The sequence below is a fragment of the Carcharodon carcharias genome, chromosome 21, assembly GCF_017639515.1.
Source record: "Carcharodon carcharias isolate sCarCar2 chromosome 21, sCarCar2.pri, whole genome shotgun sequence".
NCBI classification, from domain to species: domain Eukaryota; kingdom Metazoa; phylum Chordata; class Chondrichthyes; order Lamniformes; family Lamnidae; genus Carcharodon; species Carcharodon carcharias.
Window position 1 is genome coordinate 68,939,273 of NC_054487.1, and position 16,186 is coordinate 68,955,458.

The following is a 16,186-nucleotide window of genomic DNA, read 5'->3' on the forward strand; positions in this document are numbered from 1 at the left end:
CCATGTGCATACCTGCAGGATGTGTTTCTGGTGGTTGTACACCAGCTGCGCATTCAGCAAATGGAGCTCCTTGCGGTTGATGTAGCTTACCGTATGTTGTGACAGACATTTGAGTGCCATGTGAGTGCAGTCGATCGCATCTTGCACCTGTAGGAAACCCAAGATCTGGGCGAATCCAATTGCTCTTGCATCCTAGTTGTCCTGGTCCCGGGCGAAATGCACAAAGTTGTGTGCCCTCGCAAAGAAGGCATCTTTGACCTCATGGATGCATTTGTGGGTGGAGGTTCCATAGAGTTCACCTGTGGAGTCCTGATAGGAGCCAGTAGCATAGAAATTGAGCACTGTGGTCACTTTCAAGGCCACCAGTCACTGACAGTAGATGCCCTTCATGTCCCTGTGGCATCAAATGCTGCAGTTGCTGGCAGATTTGACCAACCAGTTCACTGGACATGCATGCTCTTTGGCGACACTGGTTCTCAGTCATTTTCAGGAATGAATGGCAGCGTGAATAGACTCTGGGTGTTGCTAGGCGCCGGCCTGCGATGGCTTGCTGTGGCTCTTGAGTGGCATATGTGGGAGCCCCAGCCGCTCCTCCTTGAGATTGCTGTTCCTGCCTCTGCGCAGTCAGGAGCCTCAGTTGTGCTCTCCCCTGTCATCATTGTTCTCTGTAGGCCATCAGGTATGCAGCTAGTTAACCAGGCTTCATGTTCTTGCTGATGTACTCCTGCAGGATGGAAGAAAGAGATGTGTGGTTAGCATGGCTGTACTAGGAACCTGTCCTGGTTAGGTGTGATGGCCCCTTAACGCTTCCCATCACTTGGATGGCCACAGATTAGTGCACTGCATGGCTACCCTGTTAGCTTGAACATTGGGGAGTCTGGTCGAAACCAGGATGCTGACATTGCAAGGGTCTTTGAGCGGTTCCAGGAGTGACTGCTCCATGGCGACAAGATTGTACAATGTGTGCAGTCGTCCAACTGTTCTGCAGGCCGCTAAAATGCTGATGAATTTGCTGTCTGGGGTGGGGGAAGCTCTGGAGCACTTGGTGGCACTTAGATGCATTGCTTCAGTGGACAGATAAGCTAGGAGTCCAACCCCAATCATACCAATGTAGCTACACCAGAACTGTCTCAGTTGCAGAGGGATGGTCACTTTATACAGATTTCCCTAACGTGTGGCCAATCCCCTCACCCACCCTGCCCCCGCACCCCAAATGCTTGTGCGCTTTATTCAACGGAAGAGCTGCCCTTGCACCCCCTACTCACACCCCTGCCACCAGACGCCTCAGTGGCAGGGCTGCCCTTGCTCTCTGCTCAGTCCCCTCTATGGCAGGGCTGCCCACTGCCCTCTGCCCGGTCCCCTCAATGGCAGGGCTGCCCTTGCCCTCTGCCCAGTCCTCTCAATGGCAGGGCTGCCCTTAATACTGACTGACACCCCCCCCCCCCCCCCCAACCACCACCACCACCACCAACACAACCAACGCTGAAGCTTGAAGTCCAACAGGTGACCCTGGCAGGCGCTGCACAACGTTACTCCCGAGTTCCCCTCAAAGTGAAGGCCACCAAGTGCACACCTTTCTTGTGCTGTTGTGAAACTTGATGGCGTGCTTTCCCTCCAACATGGGACAGACAATGCGGGGGTGGGGAGGGGATACCAGTGGGCTGGCCTGATAATGATTTGCTGATGCATTACAATGAGGTTCCCAACGTCCGATGGCGGGAGACGTGGCCCGCTGTTGGCGGGCTGAGCAGACTATTGCGAATTGGTTTCCCGCCATCATAAAACTGATCGTGTCATATTGTCGATTGGCTCCACCGATCGTACCCGACACCAGCGGGCATGGAAGATTCCACCCTTTGATATACTTTAGAGTCTGGAAAAGGACAAAAATGGCAGGAAGTTTTTCCATGTTGTGAAATTTTACTTTTTCATTTGACATTTAACATGTAGGGTTTTGGAGTGTTTACCATATATTTATCCTTATTGGACTGTGGTTAAAGTTTTAAGCATCTTTGGCATGGTGATTTCTTTGGAAGAATTATTTAACTTGAAGATTAACTGAACTTAACTATTTTGTAGGTGGTTTCCTTTTATCTAAGTTGCCTCCCTCAATCCCAGCACTGCAAAGCCTTGGAGAGATTCCCTTCCATCATGCCAACTAATGTTGGACTAGCACTAAGGTAAATGTGCATGAAATTTGAATTCTTTCGTTTTTCCTCGGATGAAAATGTCTTGTGTTGTGTAATAGTTGTATTAATTTGTATTGATGTGCAGTTTGCTAAGAATTGCTAAGTGAATGAATAATGAATGTGTTGGTTTCAGCATGCTTGTTTTTTTTCGTCCTGCAGAATACTGGAGCAGGAGTGGAAGGAGGGTAATATCCAGCACCTCAAACTACAGTTGAATATGTTTACACATTCTCTGCCAATCTGTTTGCCAATTTGGAAAATGTAATAGTGTTTTTATTCATGATATTTTATTGCTAATTCATGAAATTTGGTTCTTAGCTGCTAAAATCTATTTTAATTTGTATTAGCTTATTATTTTCTGGACTTGAATTTGAAACTGGATTTGAGATAGTTGCTTTAAGTCTGGTTAAGAATTTGGCATTTACTTGCTGTAAGATTTTATGCAATTGTCAAACAATCAAAAAGCCTGAAGTTTCGCTTTGGGTCACCCAGAGATCAACTAAACATTTTTCAGTCAACTTTTTGTTTAGTGTGAGGGTTATTAGCTGGGCAATTGTTTGTTTTTGAATATTCCCAGGTCAGGTATAGATAGCATGGCTAAGGTGTAAAGTACCCTCTATGTTGTTACGACAGTTGCACTTAAAGTAAACCTTAGAATACTCGATGTACATTAATATATTTTGGTGCTTTCTAACTTTTTATTAATATAGCAATCATAAGCCTTAAAATGTTACTAACCTTTTCTTTGTTTCTCTTTGCATCAGAGCTATAGCTGTTGAAAGCATGTTAAAGGACCACCAAAATGAGGTAAGTGCATGTGTTTCAAATTCTTTGTGCTCTTATGTAGGAATATATTCTAATGTTCTACTTTTGAGGATATTCGCAAAAAATATCCATTTCATGTTTAGTTGTGCTGAACTTCATCAAACTATAGTAATTCTGCTTTTCTTTGACAGACTACATTCCAGCCAATCCCATCTGACTGCTTGTTCAAAAATTTAGATTTTTTTATTTTCAAACAGTTCGGCATGATTTTGGTCAAATGATAGTAATGCTACTCACTATAGCTCTTTGCTGCAAGAACACGAGAGATAGGAGCAGGTATAGACCATTCGGCCTGCTGAACCTGCTCTGCCATTCAATACAATCATGGCTGATCTTGGGCTTCAACCTCACTTTTCTGCCCCCTTCCCATCCCCTTATGCCTTTGGATGCAGTACTGTATACATTTAGTTATTTTTCTTGTTTTGAATGATAGCTTTGCTCCCTGAGCCACTGAAAATGCATTGTCTCCATGAATCTCCTCTGAATTAATAATTGCAGCTGTTGTAGCAGTTCTGTACTCTTGTTTCCCATGAATTTGTGGTCCACACAAGTGCTCCCACTTGCTATTTGCTATTTTTCAGGTTCGCCAGCTTTACCAACGAGCTCTTCAGAAGTTACCCCTTTGTGCAACGCTCTGGAAAGATGTAAAGTTTCCCATTACGTTTTCTTTTGATTTTGATTTTCTATATTTTAGATTTTGTACAGCAATGATTTTTAGGTGTTTGAGAAGCAGTATTTTGAGTTCTGTTGATCTAGTTTGCAAAAGAGATAATACAGATCATTGTTTTAAAAGCAACCATTTCCAGTGACAAGGTAATATTTAACTGGTGGCTGGGCCTTACTCAAATGCTTCCCCTGTCTCTTTCAGCAACTCTTGTTTGAAGCTTCAGAAGGAGGTAAAACTGATAATCTCAGAAAACTAGTAACCAGGTGCCAGGAGATTGGCGTCAGCTTAGATGAGCTCTTAAATTTAAGCCCTTCCCAGAACAGAGGGCAGTGATTACAGAGCGTAAAAAAATCTTTCCTCATCCCCCCTACGTTCAAGACTTGGCTGGTCTGTAGCTGTTGTCTGCAAATGCAGGCAGTAATCAGTGGAGATGCACATGCCCCCGCACCGACTTTCTTCGCTACGTGGTCAAAAATCTCAGAGCTTACGAACCAGTGACCCAAAACAAGATCAATGAACTCCTACTTGGCCTCTGGGCCCTGTCAGATTCTCGTAACATCACGTCCGTAAGTATGGTACCTCAGAATGATGAATCCTTTTTCTTTTTTAAATGTTGTGTGTCTTTAGTCTTTATGCAAACTGATGCATGTAAAATTGGCTAAAATTAGTGCAGTTCTATGCACGTGAATAAGGCAGTTTCAATTTTTTGTTTTTTTTTTTCCCCCTCCCTTGTTAAACTTCTGTTGAGATTTTTTATTACAGGTTCAAAAGCAGCAGGTTTCAAAGAAAAAGTGTTATTGCCATGGTAGAGAGTCCAAAGTGACTGCTTGCCAGGTGAAGATTCCAGGAGGGGTTGCATAATACCCTTTCTTATGTTCAGTGTGGTGGACTTGCTGCTGCAGGGACTCTTTGTTTTATGTATTAACATACTTGAAGACAAAATCTACTGCAGTGGAAAAGTTGGAACACTAAAATTTATGCATGCCAGTGCATCAGTTCTTGAGGCTGGTCAAAATTTATGTGCAATCTTGTTTTGTGAGAATTTATTTATTTTATGGTTTAAACAAAACTTGAAGAGTGACAAGTATTTGACAAATAAACTTTTGTACTAAATACTTTGTAAGTATTCTTATACAATGTGTTTATATTTGATTATTTTCAATACATGCTTTATCAAAGAAAATTGTGTCTTTTTTTTAGTATTTTCACATTAATTAGACAAAGTCACCTGGTAGTGGCAGTTACACATACATTGTTGAAATCAGAAGTGGTGCAGAAAATATGCATTGATACAAATTTTATTGCAAAATTAATGAAAATGTGATCAGATAAAGCATTTCACATACAGAAGGCATATCTCAAGCACTCCCACAGCCAATGAGTTATTTATAAAATGTAGAACCTTAGGTAGGCAAACAGCCGATTTTCACCCAGCAAATCCCCAACAACAACAATGAACTAAGTGAATAGTTATTATGATTTCCTTGTGATTGAGGCATAAAGGTTAGCAAGGCCATCAGGGTAATACTCTTTGAATGAAAACATAAGACTTGGATTTATATCGCGCCTTTTGCAATCTCAGGATGTCCTTTACAGTGAATGAAGTACATTTGAAGCGTTATCACTGATGTAGGAAATGTGGCAGCAAATTTATGCGCAGCAACACCCCACAAACAACAATATATTAATGACCAGATAATTTGCTTCAATGGCATTTTTGAGGAATAAGTATTGACCAGAACACCAGGAGGACTCACCTGCTTTCAAAATAGGGCTATGAGGTATCTTAGGTCCACCTATAGTGACAGGGCCTCTGTTTAATATCTTGCCTGAAAGAAGGCATCTCTGTGCCTCACTCCCTCAGTACTGGAGTGTCAGGCTAAATTTTGTGCTCTTCTGGAATGGGACTTGAAAACAGTCTTCTGATACACAAGCATGAGTGCTACCACTGAAGCAGAACTGACATGAAATTAATGCAATGGGATGTTTTATGTACATCTTTCAAGCTCACACTTTGTCTTATCCAAATGACACAAATGGAGTGCTCCCTCAGTACTGAAGTGATATCCTAGATTGTGCTTCATGCTTCAGACTCATGACCTGACTCAGTGAAGAATATTACCACTGAGCTAAGCTAACATTTGACACGAGTTTCTTGTGGATATGTAATTGGCTTGTCAGTTGGGTGTATTATTCTTCACGTAAATTCTGATAAGCAGGGTTCAAAAAGCCATAAGCTGTAATCATTTTGAGTGATCTTTTCTGTTGAATCCCATTGTTTCAAAACATTACTGTTTTGTTTCCAAAATGGAACTTTAAAACTTAAGGTTGTTGCATCAAAGTTTTGTGCTCTTCTGATGCATGGTCAAATATGTAGACTAGTTCTAAAATACCAGAAGAAACAACAGACTGTACTTAAAGATTATATTTGATATTTACCAGCTGATAACATCTAATAATTCATTATTGTAGCATGCAATCTTTCTGAAGTTCCAGTTAGTCTATACGTACAACAGTGTAGGTGTATGGTATGTTTCCAGCTGTGGTATCATTTGGAAGATTTACTCAGCTCTATTATGGAAATTCATACCAGCTTCTGTATCTGTATGGCTTGAAACCATATTACTGCTTCATGAATACCTACATTTTACTCACTTGAATTGCTAATAAAGCTATATTTATGGCACTCACTAAATTACTATCACTGTTTAACCTTTCAATTGAACATGAGGCTGCTGTGAAAATTTGGATCTAGAGTCATGTCATTGTGGCACGGAAAGAGGCCATTTGGTCCATCAAGACAATGCCGGTTCTCTGTAAAGCAACCTAGTCAGCCCCATTCCCCTGCTGTATCCATGTAGCTCTGCAAGTTTGTTTCTATCAAGTGTCCATCCAACTTCTTTTGAATCACATTAAATCATTGGCCATCTCTGTTTCCACCACATAGGCTGCAAGCTCCAGGTCATTACTGCTTGCTATGTTTTAAAAGAAAAACTACTTCCTCACACCACACCGCATCTGTAGCTCAAAACCTTAAATCTGTGCCCCCTAGTCCTTGTATGATCAGCTAATGGGAACAGCTTTAACTTGTTTACCACATCTAAACCATTCGTAATCTTGTGCATCTCCATCAAATCTCCCCTTAACCACCTTTGCTCCAAGGAGAACAACCCAGCTTCTCTATACTAACCTTGTAGCAAAATCCTTCATCTCTGGGACCGTTCTGGTAAACCTCTGCTCCATCTCAAGGAGACTCACATCTTCCCTAAAGTGTGGTGACCAGAACAGGATGTAAAACTCTAGTTGGGGCCTAAGCAGACTTTTTTATAAAGGTTCAGCATACCTTTCCTGCTTTTATACTCATATCTTATTTCTGAAGCCTGAGATCCTGTATGCTTTGCTAATTACTTCCTCGATATGTCCTGCTCCCTTCAAAGGTCTATGTACATGAACCAGGTTCCCCTGCCCCTGCAAGCTTTCTAGAACTGTGCCGTTAAATCCACATTGTCTCCGTGTTTATTGAAGTTAGAAGGCATTTAGGGAAAATCTGGTAATTTCTATTTTGAACTGTTTACTTTCGGGCAGGAGTGGAAATGTTGAAGTCCTGCATCTTGTCTGTCTTTGAGTGGAGTCTGGTCTATGACAAATCTTTCTAGTGCTTCTTAACCACTGAGTGAGAAATACCTAAAAATGGCATATGGTGATTTTTTTGTACCTCTCCACACAGCCTAGGTGAGATTCAAAATTTGCCATGTGATTAATTCAAGTATCTCAGCATCATTTTGTGCCCAAGCTCGATACAGATTTCATAAATACTAGAATCATTCATTGCAATAATTGGGTTGAAATGTTTAAGTACCCTCATTTACAAAGACTTTACATTTGTTGCCTATTTGCTACAGAGTGAAATGACCGTCTGCAATTGGACTTTTTTGTGTTCCTTTTTTTAAAATGGCTTGATTTCTTATCATTAGAATTATTTTTGGAGGGGTGTTGATCAGCCATTGAATTGAGTAGTGCTTGCTTAACAGCAAGAGTGCAAATCTAGTCAAATAATCGTGGTATATTTTGTAGGTGATTCAAGAGGCCCCGCAGGCATTAATCTAGAAATAGGTGAGCTTCCTATATTACTTGCTGTAATGAAGTACAATGTGGATAAACCTATAGTAATGGGAGAGATTTGACACTTGAAATTATATTTCTGTGTACTCAATGCATTGCACACTTATGAGCAGTTGCTTCTTACAACCGTCGCATTTAGCCAATGTAATGTGTTCCATTTGGATCTAGAGGCTGGCCAGCAATAGATTGCTGAGCTGTGCGCGGCCACTAGTTTATATCAGGCAGATTTTGCACTTGGCAGTAAATTAAAATCATGCTGACAAGCTTCCCACAGACTTTAAGCCATGGGTGACAATTTGCGGTTTGCTGGGGATCCTTTGCAAATCCCCCCACCTTTACAGGCGATCTGTGTACTGTACAGGGCAGCATGCCACATGAACCAATCAGATTGGCCAAGCCTCAATGAACCATGCAGAGTGTAAACCAAGAAGTATAAAACAATATTTAATTCAATGTAAAATAGTATACAGGAAGTGAAATAAAGGGGAGGAAAAATGTAATTGAGACAAGTCCAAGAAAATGTTAGAATCACTTTTTTTAAAATTTCCAGCAATAAATCCTTACAAAGTGAAACTGCACTCTTATGAAATTAATCTTTTAGGATCAGAGAAATTGTTTAGCAATATTTTATACTTACGCCATTTAAAGTTCGCATACACTTGAATGGACCAACCATAACTTTTGTATTTTGTGGGTCAGTACTGTAATTTCATGCCAAATAAACTGGTGAAGCTGCAAAACAGGATTTACATGTGAAACAATGGAATAGTGTGCTATAGACAGCTAAGGGATCCCACAAACAACAGATCAGATCAAAGCTCTGTAGCATTTTGAAAATGGTGGTGAATGATTCCACAATGAACAGAAGGAAGGGGAGGCTCCACAAACATCCCCATAGTGGAGTCCAGCATGTCTGGGCAAAAAACCAGGCTGAAGCATTTGCAACCAGTTGGAAAGGCTTGATGGGCAATTTATAATGGCCTTTGGAAGTCCCCGGCATCACAGATAGCAGTCTTGAGCCAAAAGCTTGAGCTGTAGTGCTAAAGATTTGTGCTCTGCAACACCCGGTTCCACTAGCCTAACTGTACAATTACAACACTGATCTATCAGACAAAGTTGGAAATCCTCTAAGGTATGCCCAGTGCCACTATTTGAGCTGGTGACTGCAAGTGTGAAGTCAAGTGATGCTATGTTTTCACTATTACTGTCTTAGCTGTTCACACATTGTCTGGCCAGGTTTCATTTTGTGGATATCTGAAAGGCAAAAGACATTAAGGTTGTGGAATAGGGGAAAGGGTAAAGTAAGATGCATGCTTGTAGCATCTGCAACTTGTAAATCAGAAGGTAGTGTGGGATGTGAGGAGAAGGATTAGGTATGAGGGTGATGTCACCTTTGGTTTCAGTGACTCTGCTAGAAATATGCCACAAGGACAGTAAAGGAATGATCCTGTAAAGTGATGATCAAATGATGGAAGTGAAAGCAGCATAAGCCAAAAGGAGGCACCGTGAGGTAAATGAGAAATAAAAGGTATGAGTCCCAGAGGATGGGACAATAGTTCAGGGCGAATAACGATTTTGGAGAAGAAAGCATGGATTGAATGTCTAGCAATCTGGGTAATTTGTCTGTGGAGGTGTACAATTTGAGATGTGGGTTTGAGGCTTGCAGCAGCGTTAAGTGTGCACACATGCAGGGTCCATTGACTATACTTCCAACCCGTTATACTGTGTGCTTACAAAGGTTTCTTTGATGTAGAGATCATAAGGCGAATTTGGTGATCTGTTAACTGAATATGCCCATTCTGACCGCAAATGTGACCCTGAGCTCCCAGCTGCTTGCCACTCTGAATTGCCTTTCCTTGGCTATCCATGGTTTTCGAATGAAGGTAAAGAAGCTCAAAGAACAGCAGCTCATTTTCACAAGGCATTCTGCTGCCCTCGGGTGTAAATGTGAACTCTTAACACCTTCAATCTTTAACAACAGCTCCCATTTTCTCCGACAGTAGGTATTGGTAATTTAGAATGGATAAGCCAGTGCTGAGGTGGGGTTAGAGCATGGATTGGGGAGCGCAACCCCTGATACCTGTCTGACATTTTTCTTCCATCACCTTCCACGTTACTGCAGCCTGTTCAATTTTACCAGTTTTATCCATGTTTCCTTCCTCACCTAGCTATATTCTACTTTAACTTTTGTTGCATCCTTGGGATCTCATATCTTTTATCTCATTGTCTTAAATTGTTATCACTTCAGTCATTTTTGATCATCACTTTATGGGTCATCCTCTATTTGTTTTGGTGTTAGTGGCATTTTTTCTCCCTGCCCCTTTTTCCCTGTTCCTCTTTGTAAGCTGCTGATCTGTAGTAACATCATCTTGTTTTGACAAAGGGTCATAAGGTCTGACACTTTAACCATTTTCCTTTCTCTTGCCACTCCAGCCCTGCTGAATGGTTCCTGGATTTTCTGTTTACTCCAATCCCTTCCTAACATATTTACATTTTAGATGTGTATTCAATTGAACAGCACTTCAGAAGTTGTGCACGTATTTTTAGTCTACTGTATTTAAGTTGCACAGATTTCATATAATATAGAATAAATCTAAATTGTACAGATCTCAGATGATGACCCGAACAATTTCTTATGGCTAAGTTGCAGCTGGGTCAATAAAATGAAACCTAATGGGAAGCACATCTGTGATAGTGTAGCAATGATGATTATATTCACTCAGCTTCCATTTACACAATGGTCGATATAACAGATTGCACATAACAGTCAACAAATTCCAAAATTGTTTGACAGCTAGGGAAAGTCATAAGTAAGAATATTGAAGCATGCATTTTCAGCCAGAAAAGCAGCCAGTGATTAAGGAGAGTTGAGCGCTTAACATTTACTTTGCTAAAAGAACAAAATTTAAGAAATTCTATTCATAGTTTGGTCGTGTCAGAGCCAATACTCTGCAAGGGCAGAATTTTATTTTTTGACAATTTTTCTTTTCTAAAGGTTTCCAACTAATGCTATGGTATAATTTTACAGCTACCAGCTATCCCGTGGTCCTTCACTCAGGTAGGCACTAATCATGTGTTGGCATACATATTTGATGCTGGATCATCATCGAAAACGCATGCGGAACATTCTTGTATAGATTATTTAATCGTTATGAGACACTGGGAGATGGTATTCCTGGATCCTTTTCAGCAAAGAAAAAACATTTTTTTAAGATCAGTTTTTAATAGTGAGAAAGTCATACAAAAAGATTGCACTTTAGTACTGAAAAAGATCTTTTCTGCTTGTGCTACCATTTTCTATTATAATTATAATCAAGTTTTTGCCTGTCTGGACTGTTTTGATTGGTCTGTTTAAGAGACGCATCTGTTGGTGGGTTTATTTGTTGGACAGTGCCTGCCACACATGGAAGAGCACGGAGGACTGGAGCACGTGCCACATCTGCGGCTGCCAGCAGGTGGTGGCAGCAGCAGCAAGGTGAAGGTGGTTTGGAGGAGAAAGAAAGAGTGGCAGGTAAGAGGAGCCCAGTGGCTCCAGAGATTGTTTCTGTGAGGGGTGCGATGAGAGGGATGGGAGAAATGAGATGATGGCTTGGGAAGGATGGCAGGGAGGGGTGCGGCAGGAGTGGTTGGAGATGATAGAATCAGTTATGGGTGGCAAAATGGCGGGGACAATTATTCGATAAAAGCTATTGAAATGCAAATGTTTTAGAAAAGCTGCCAGATTAATTAATAGAATACATCAGCATTGACTACAGACTAAAGATTATAACAGTCCAACTCCAATGGGCATGCCAATGCACAAATTTAGATTGGAAGAAACGGAAACAAAGGGTAGAATTTTTAGGTCAGCATGCAGGTGCACGCCTGACCTGATCAGGTGTGAAATCGCGTGAGATCATGTCGGGCAAGTGTCCCCATGTCATCTTGTGCTCGCGCGACATTTCGGTCAGCAGGCGGGCGCACGCAGAATTTGGAAGCAGCCCACTGATAATTAAGAGGCCAATTGGTTTAATTAAAGATGCAATTGTCTCTGATTTTTCATGGTCCATCTAACCTGATGGTTGGCAGATGACCAAATCAGCCAGGCGGACATTGCCTTTTTCATGAAATCTCATCCAAGGGTGGGATGAGCTTTCTTTATTAAATTTTTTTAAAAAATCTATGAACAGCATTTTTATCACGTATATGTTCAGATGACTGTGATGTGTGGACATTATTTTCCTGATATGAAAAACTTCATTGGTTTTAAAGCCCTCAACTCCCTGAGGCAGCTCTCTGCCTTCAGGGAGCTTTCATTTGGTGCTTGCCCGCACTTATACCAGCACCCACTCTGCTCCCCAACCCAGCAGCTCTGAGCATTTCAGCGTGCACTAATTAGCCAGCCAGCGTGAAACCACGGTCAGGGGCTGATTGAGGCCAAAGGTCCTACACACACACACACACAATTTATAAGACACACAAAACATGGATTTTAAGTATGGGATAAAACAGTTCAATAGCACTAATCATGAGTACAAGATTCGATGGGTTGATTTTGACTGATGTCTTCCAAATTCCTTTCAGTTCTTGTTGATAACACGAGGTGATCTAGCACTTTCAGTATTTAGTTCACTGGTTGAGAACTTGATTTTCAATGTCACTAACAGTGGGTTTCCCATTTTCCTTTTTACACGGGTTTCCTCAGAGAAGAGAGCAGGTTATCAAGGTCTGAGGAAGAGAGATTTTAGATGTTTTCTCTTTGTAGGCTAGGAGCTTGCTGAACTGCTCTCTCACAAACCCCTGGTCACCTGGTCAAGAGTCAATTAAAATGCTGTTATTAGACAGCTCCCTTGGCCCAAGACTCCTTTCTGGCACCATCCTGTCTTTCATGGCACACTCTGTTCCAGGACTGCAATGTTATATATATCTCTCATCCTGTTCCAGTGGACATGTCTTTCAAACTGCAGCTTTTGTGATTCTAATCCACAGTCCAGCAGAAAATAAAAAGATATGTTCCTTACAGTTTTAATTCTGTTAAAACCTTTGCTGAAAGAATAACCAGAAGTTCTGTATTTAAAGAAGCATTGTTGCAATAAAGATACTAATTTGAATGCAAATGTATTGCAGTTTTCTGCTAGTATTTAAATATTAATATTGTATTATCAAAACTTTATATTGTGATCACTTCTTAGATACAGCGGTGTAGCCAGAGGACTGGAGGATTGCAAATATTACATCCTTGTTCAAAAAGCGGTTAGCATCTGGAATGCTGCCTGAAAACGTGTTGGAGGCAAACTCAGTTGTGGTTTTCAACAGGGAATTGGATAATTATCTGAAGAGAAAAGGTGTGCAGGGCTAGGGGAAATGGCAGGAGAGTGGAACGAGCTGAGTTGCTTTCACAGAGAACTGGCAAGGACCTGACAGGCCGAATGGCCGCCTCCTGTGCTGTAACCATTCTATGATTCTGTGATCACTGTCTCCTAATTGTTCCCTTTTTGACACTTGATCCACTTGACCCAACTCATTCCCCGGAACCAGATCTAGCAATGCCTCCTTTCTTGTTGACCTGGAAACATATTGGGCCCTAACTTCCAATGGATTAGCAATTGAGTCAGATCGCCTCTCTGTAGGTTCTTAACTTGAAATCCAGCTGATCCTATCTCGCCTGACCTTCCAACTGAGGTCGAATGAGATCTGAGCAGCGCACCATGTCCTTGGGGCCTAGCACCAAGTGTTGTAGAATTGGAGGTAAGAAAGCCGCGCCCTTTTTTTTAACAACGCTAGCTGCTGTAAACCAGGTAAGTTTAAATATCCAGCCAGGTTTAAAAGTCTTTGACAAGGTAAGTGTATAAGGTAAAGGGTAGGATTTGCAGTGGGGGGGTCGGGAAGGATTTGTGCAGGGTGTTGTTCGGACCTTGGGGGGGGTGGTGGGGTTGGGCCTTGAGGTGGGAGGGTTCAGTCTGGCCTTGGGGTGGGTAGGTCAGGCATTCCCTTTGGTGGAGGGGGGGGGGGGTGGTTCTGGCCTGGCCTTTGGGTGGGGGGTGGGTGGGGAGGGGCAGTCTTGTTGGGGGGTTGGCCTTGGTTTTGGCCTGTACAATAGTTATTTAGAAGCTGGAAGCAGTTTTAATTATTCTAATGTTTTCTGGGTAACTGTTGATGTAAGACAGTCAGAACCATTTGAATTTTATGATTTAAATTGCAATTTTCGGAAAGTTCCAAGTGCAAGGAAATTGCCTATCAGAAGTTTGAACTTCCCAGGCAATTGCTGTGCAAAATTTACCTGGGAACTTGGGTTGGTGGGGGGGGTGTAGGGCTTCCCAACGCTTCTTTAGAGTACCCCCCAAATACCCCTGGAGCTCAGAAGTTACAGGCTATTGATTTAGAAAATTCTCCTGAACATTCAGAAACTTTTCCCGTCTCTGCCTTTACACTCTTACTATCCCAGTCTATACTAGATAATTAAAGTCCCCAATAATAGCTACTCAAGATTTTGTACCTCTCTGTAATTTCCTTGCAATTCTGTTTCTCTACATTTTTCCTTCGTGCGATATGTAGTGATAAAGCTAGAATTAGCATTTCATACCTTCAGTGGCAAATGGGCAGACTGCCTCGTGCCTGTAAAGAGTTTGGTTTGACCATCAACATCAGCAAGATAAATGTCATGGCCCAAGGCATTGCCATATTGCCATCAATCAGCATTGCCAATGTGTTGTTGAAGGATTTTCATAGCATCACATATTTAGGCTCCACAATCGCTTGCAATCCATCACTTAATGCTGAAATCAACACACATCGCAAAAGCTGCAGCTGCTATATTCAAGCTGAGGAAGAGTGTGGAACAACAGCAACCTGACTGAGAACACCAAACTGAGTCTACCAAGCCTGCATCCTCAGCACACTCCTCCACAGTGGTGAAGACCTGGACAACAGATACTAGGCAGGAGAAAAGGCTGAACAGTTTCCATCCTCGCTGTCTCTTGTGTATCCTTAGCATCTCTTGGCAAGACAAAGTCACCAACTCAGAGTCCTAGAGCATGATCATTCTATCAGCTCATTGCTAAGCCAATGATGCTTGCACTGGCTCGGTCATGTTTATTGGATGGAAGGCAGCTTATATACTCAACGACCCCCTGTATGGTGAACTTGTCACTTGGTCATGACCTGCTAGATGTCCATACCTTTGCTACAAGAACATCTGCAAACTAGAAAGATAACAGACATGAAGACAGTCACTGACAATGGAAGCTGACTGCTTGGAGGGGCATAGGAAGAGGTAAGGAGAAACTGAAAGCTCAGCTGGCCGAAAGAGAGGCCATTGAATCCTGCACCTTCTCAGCCCACTGTTTTCCTATGCAGCAAATGTGGCAGAGACTGCCATATTAGATATGGGCTCCTGAGCCACACAGGCACTGCTTAACACACAATTGACCACCAAGAGCAAACCATTATCTCACCAGACAGAAGGCTGTCATGTCAGATGCTCAAGCTCCTCCAGCTGATGGCATTTGTGACATTTTCTGCAACAAGAGAGAATGTAACCTTGCCCACTAATTATGGCCTATATTTAAAAAAAAATCCAATAGTGTGATGGTACCTTTGTCATTTCTTAGCTCTAACCAAATAGATTCTGTCCTTGACCCATTCTTGACATCCTCTCCAACACTAATATTCTCTTTAATAATGCTGCCCTTCTTTCTTTCCTCCCCTATCTTTCCTGAATACCTTGTATCCAGGAATGTTTTGTACCCAGTCCTGCCCTTTTTTGAGCCAGGTCTCCATTATCGCCACAATATCACATTTCCACTTGGCTATCTGCTCACTAACCTTAGTAATCCAGAGATCACTATCTTTGAGACCCTGTTTTACATTTCATTCCTAGCCCCCTAAAATTTGTCTGCAGGACCTCATCCCACTTAACTGTATTGTCAGTACTGATATTGATCAAAACCACTGGCTGTTCACCGTCCCTCCTCAGTGCTCTGCAGCTGCTCAGTAATGTCCTTAACCCTGGCACCGGGAAGGCAACCTATCATCCTGGATTCATGTCTGTGCCCACAGAAACATCTGCCTGTTTCCCTAAGTAGAGAATACCCATCACTTGCATTTCTAATCTTCCACCTGCACCATATGTGGGTGCTATGGACTAAACTCCGGCTGCATTCCCCAGAGGAATCGCTACTCTCAACAGTATTCAGAACTGAATACTGGTTGGAAAGTCAGATGTACTCCAGGGATTCCTGCACTAGTTGTCTGGCAGCCACCCATTCCCTTTCTACCTGCACACACTTAAGCTGAGGGGGTAACCACATCCAGAAACATGCTGTTTGTTGTAGCTAGCCTCTCGGATGCACCACAGTAGCGCCAGCTGCTGCTCAAGCTCAGAAATCCAGAGCCCGAGCTCCTC

The 16,186-nt window shown here is 42.1% G+C and overlaps 1 protein-coding gene across 6 annotated transcripts in view; it reads left to right on the forward strand.

Moving 5' to 3' along the window:
- Positions 1-13,649, forward strand: part of LOC121293421 (zinc finger C3H1 domain-containing protein-like) — an 80,518-nt gene extending 66,869 nt beyond the window's left edge. For 2 of the 6 annotated variants that reach the window (XM_041216499.1, XM_041216500.1), the window contains exons 31-35: positions 2,080-2,180; positions 2,349-2,450; positions 2,954-2,996; positions 3,596-3,658; positions 3,883-4,859. In XM_041216499.1, coding sequence (XP_041072433.1) covers positions 2,080-2,180; positions 2,349-2,450; positions 2,954-2,996; positions 3,596-3,658; positions 3,883-4,014 — 441 coding nt within the window. In that variant the 3' untranslated portion in view covers positions 4,015-4,859. Of the gene's footprint in view, positions 1-2,079; positions 2,181-2,348; positions 2,451-2,953; positions 2,997-3,595; positions 3,659-3,882; positions 4,860-7,755; positions 7,795-10,831; positions 10,862-11,159; positions 12,343-12,974 lie in introns of those variants that run through there. The other 4 variants (XR_005946511.1, XR_005946513.1, XR_005946512.1 and 1 more) reach the window with 4 other exon arrangements.
- Positions 13,650-16,186: the final 2,537 nt, after the last annotated feature.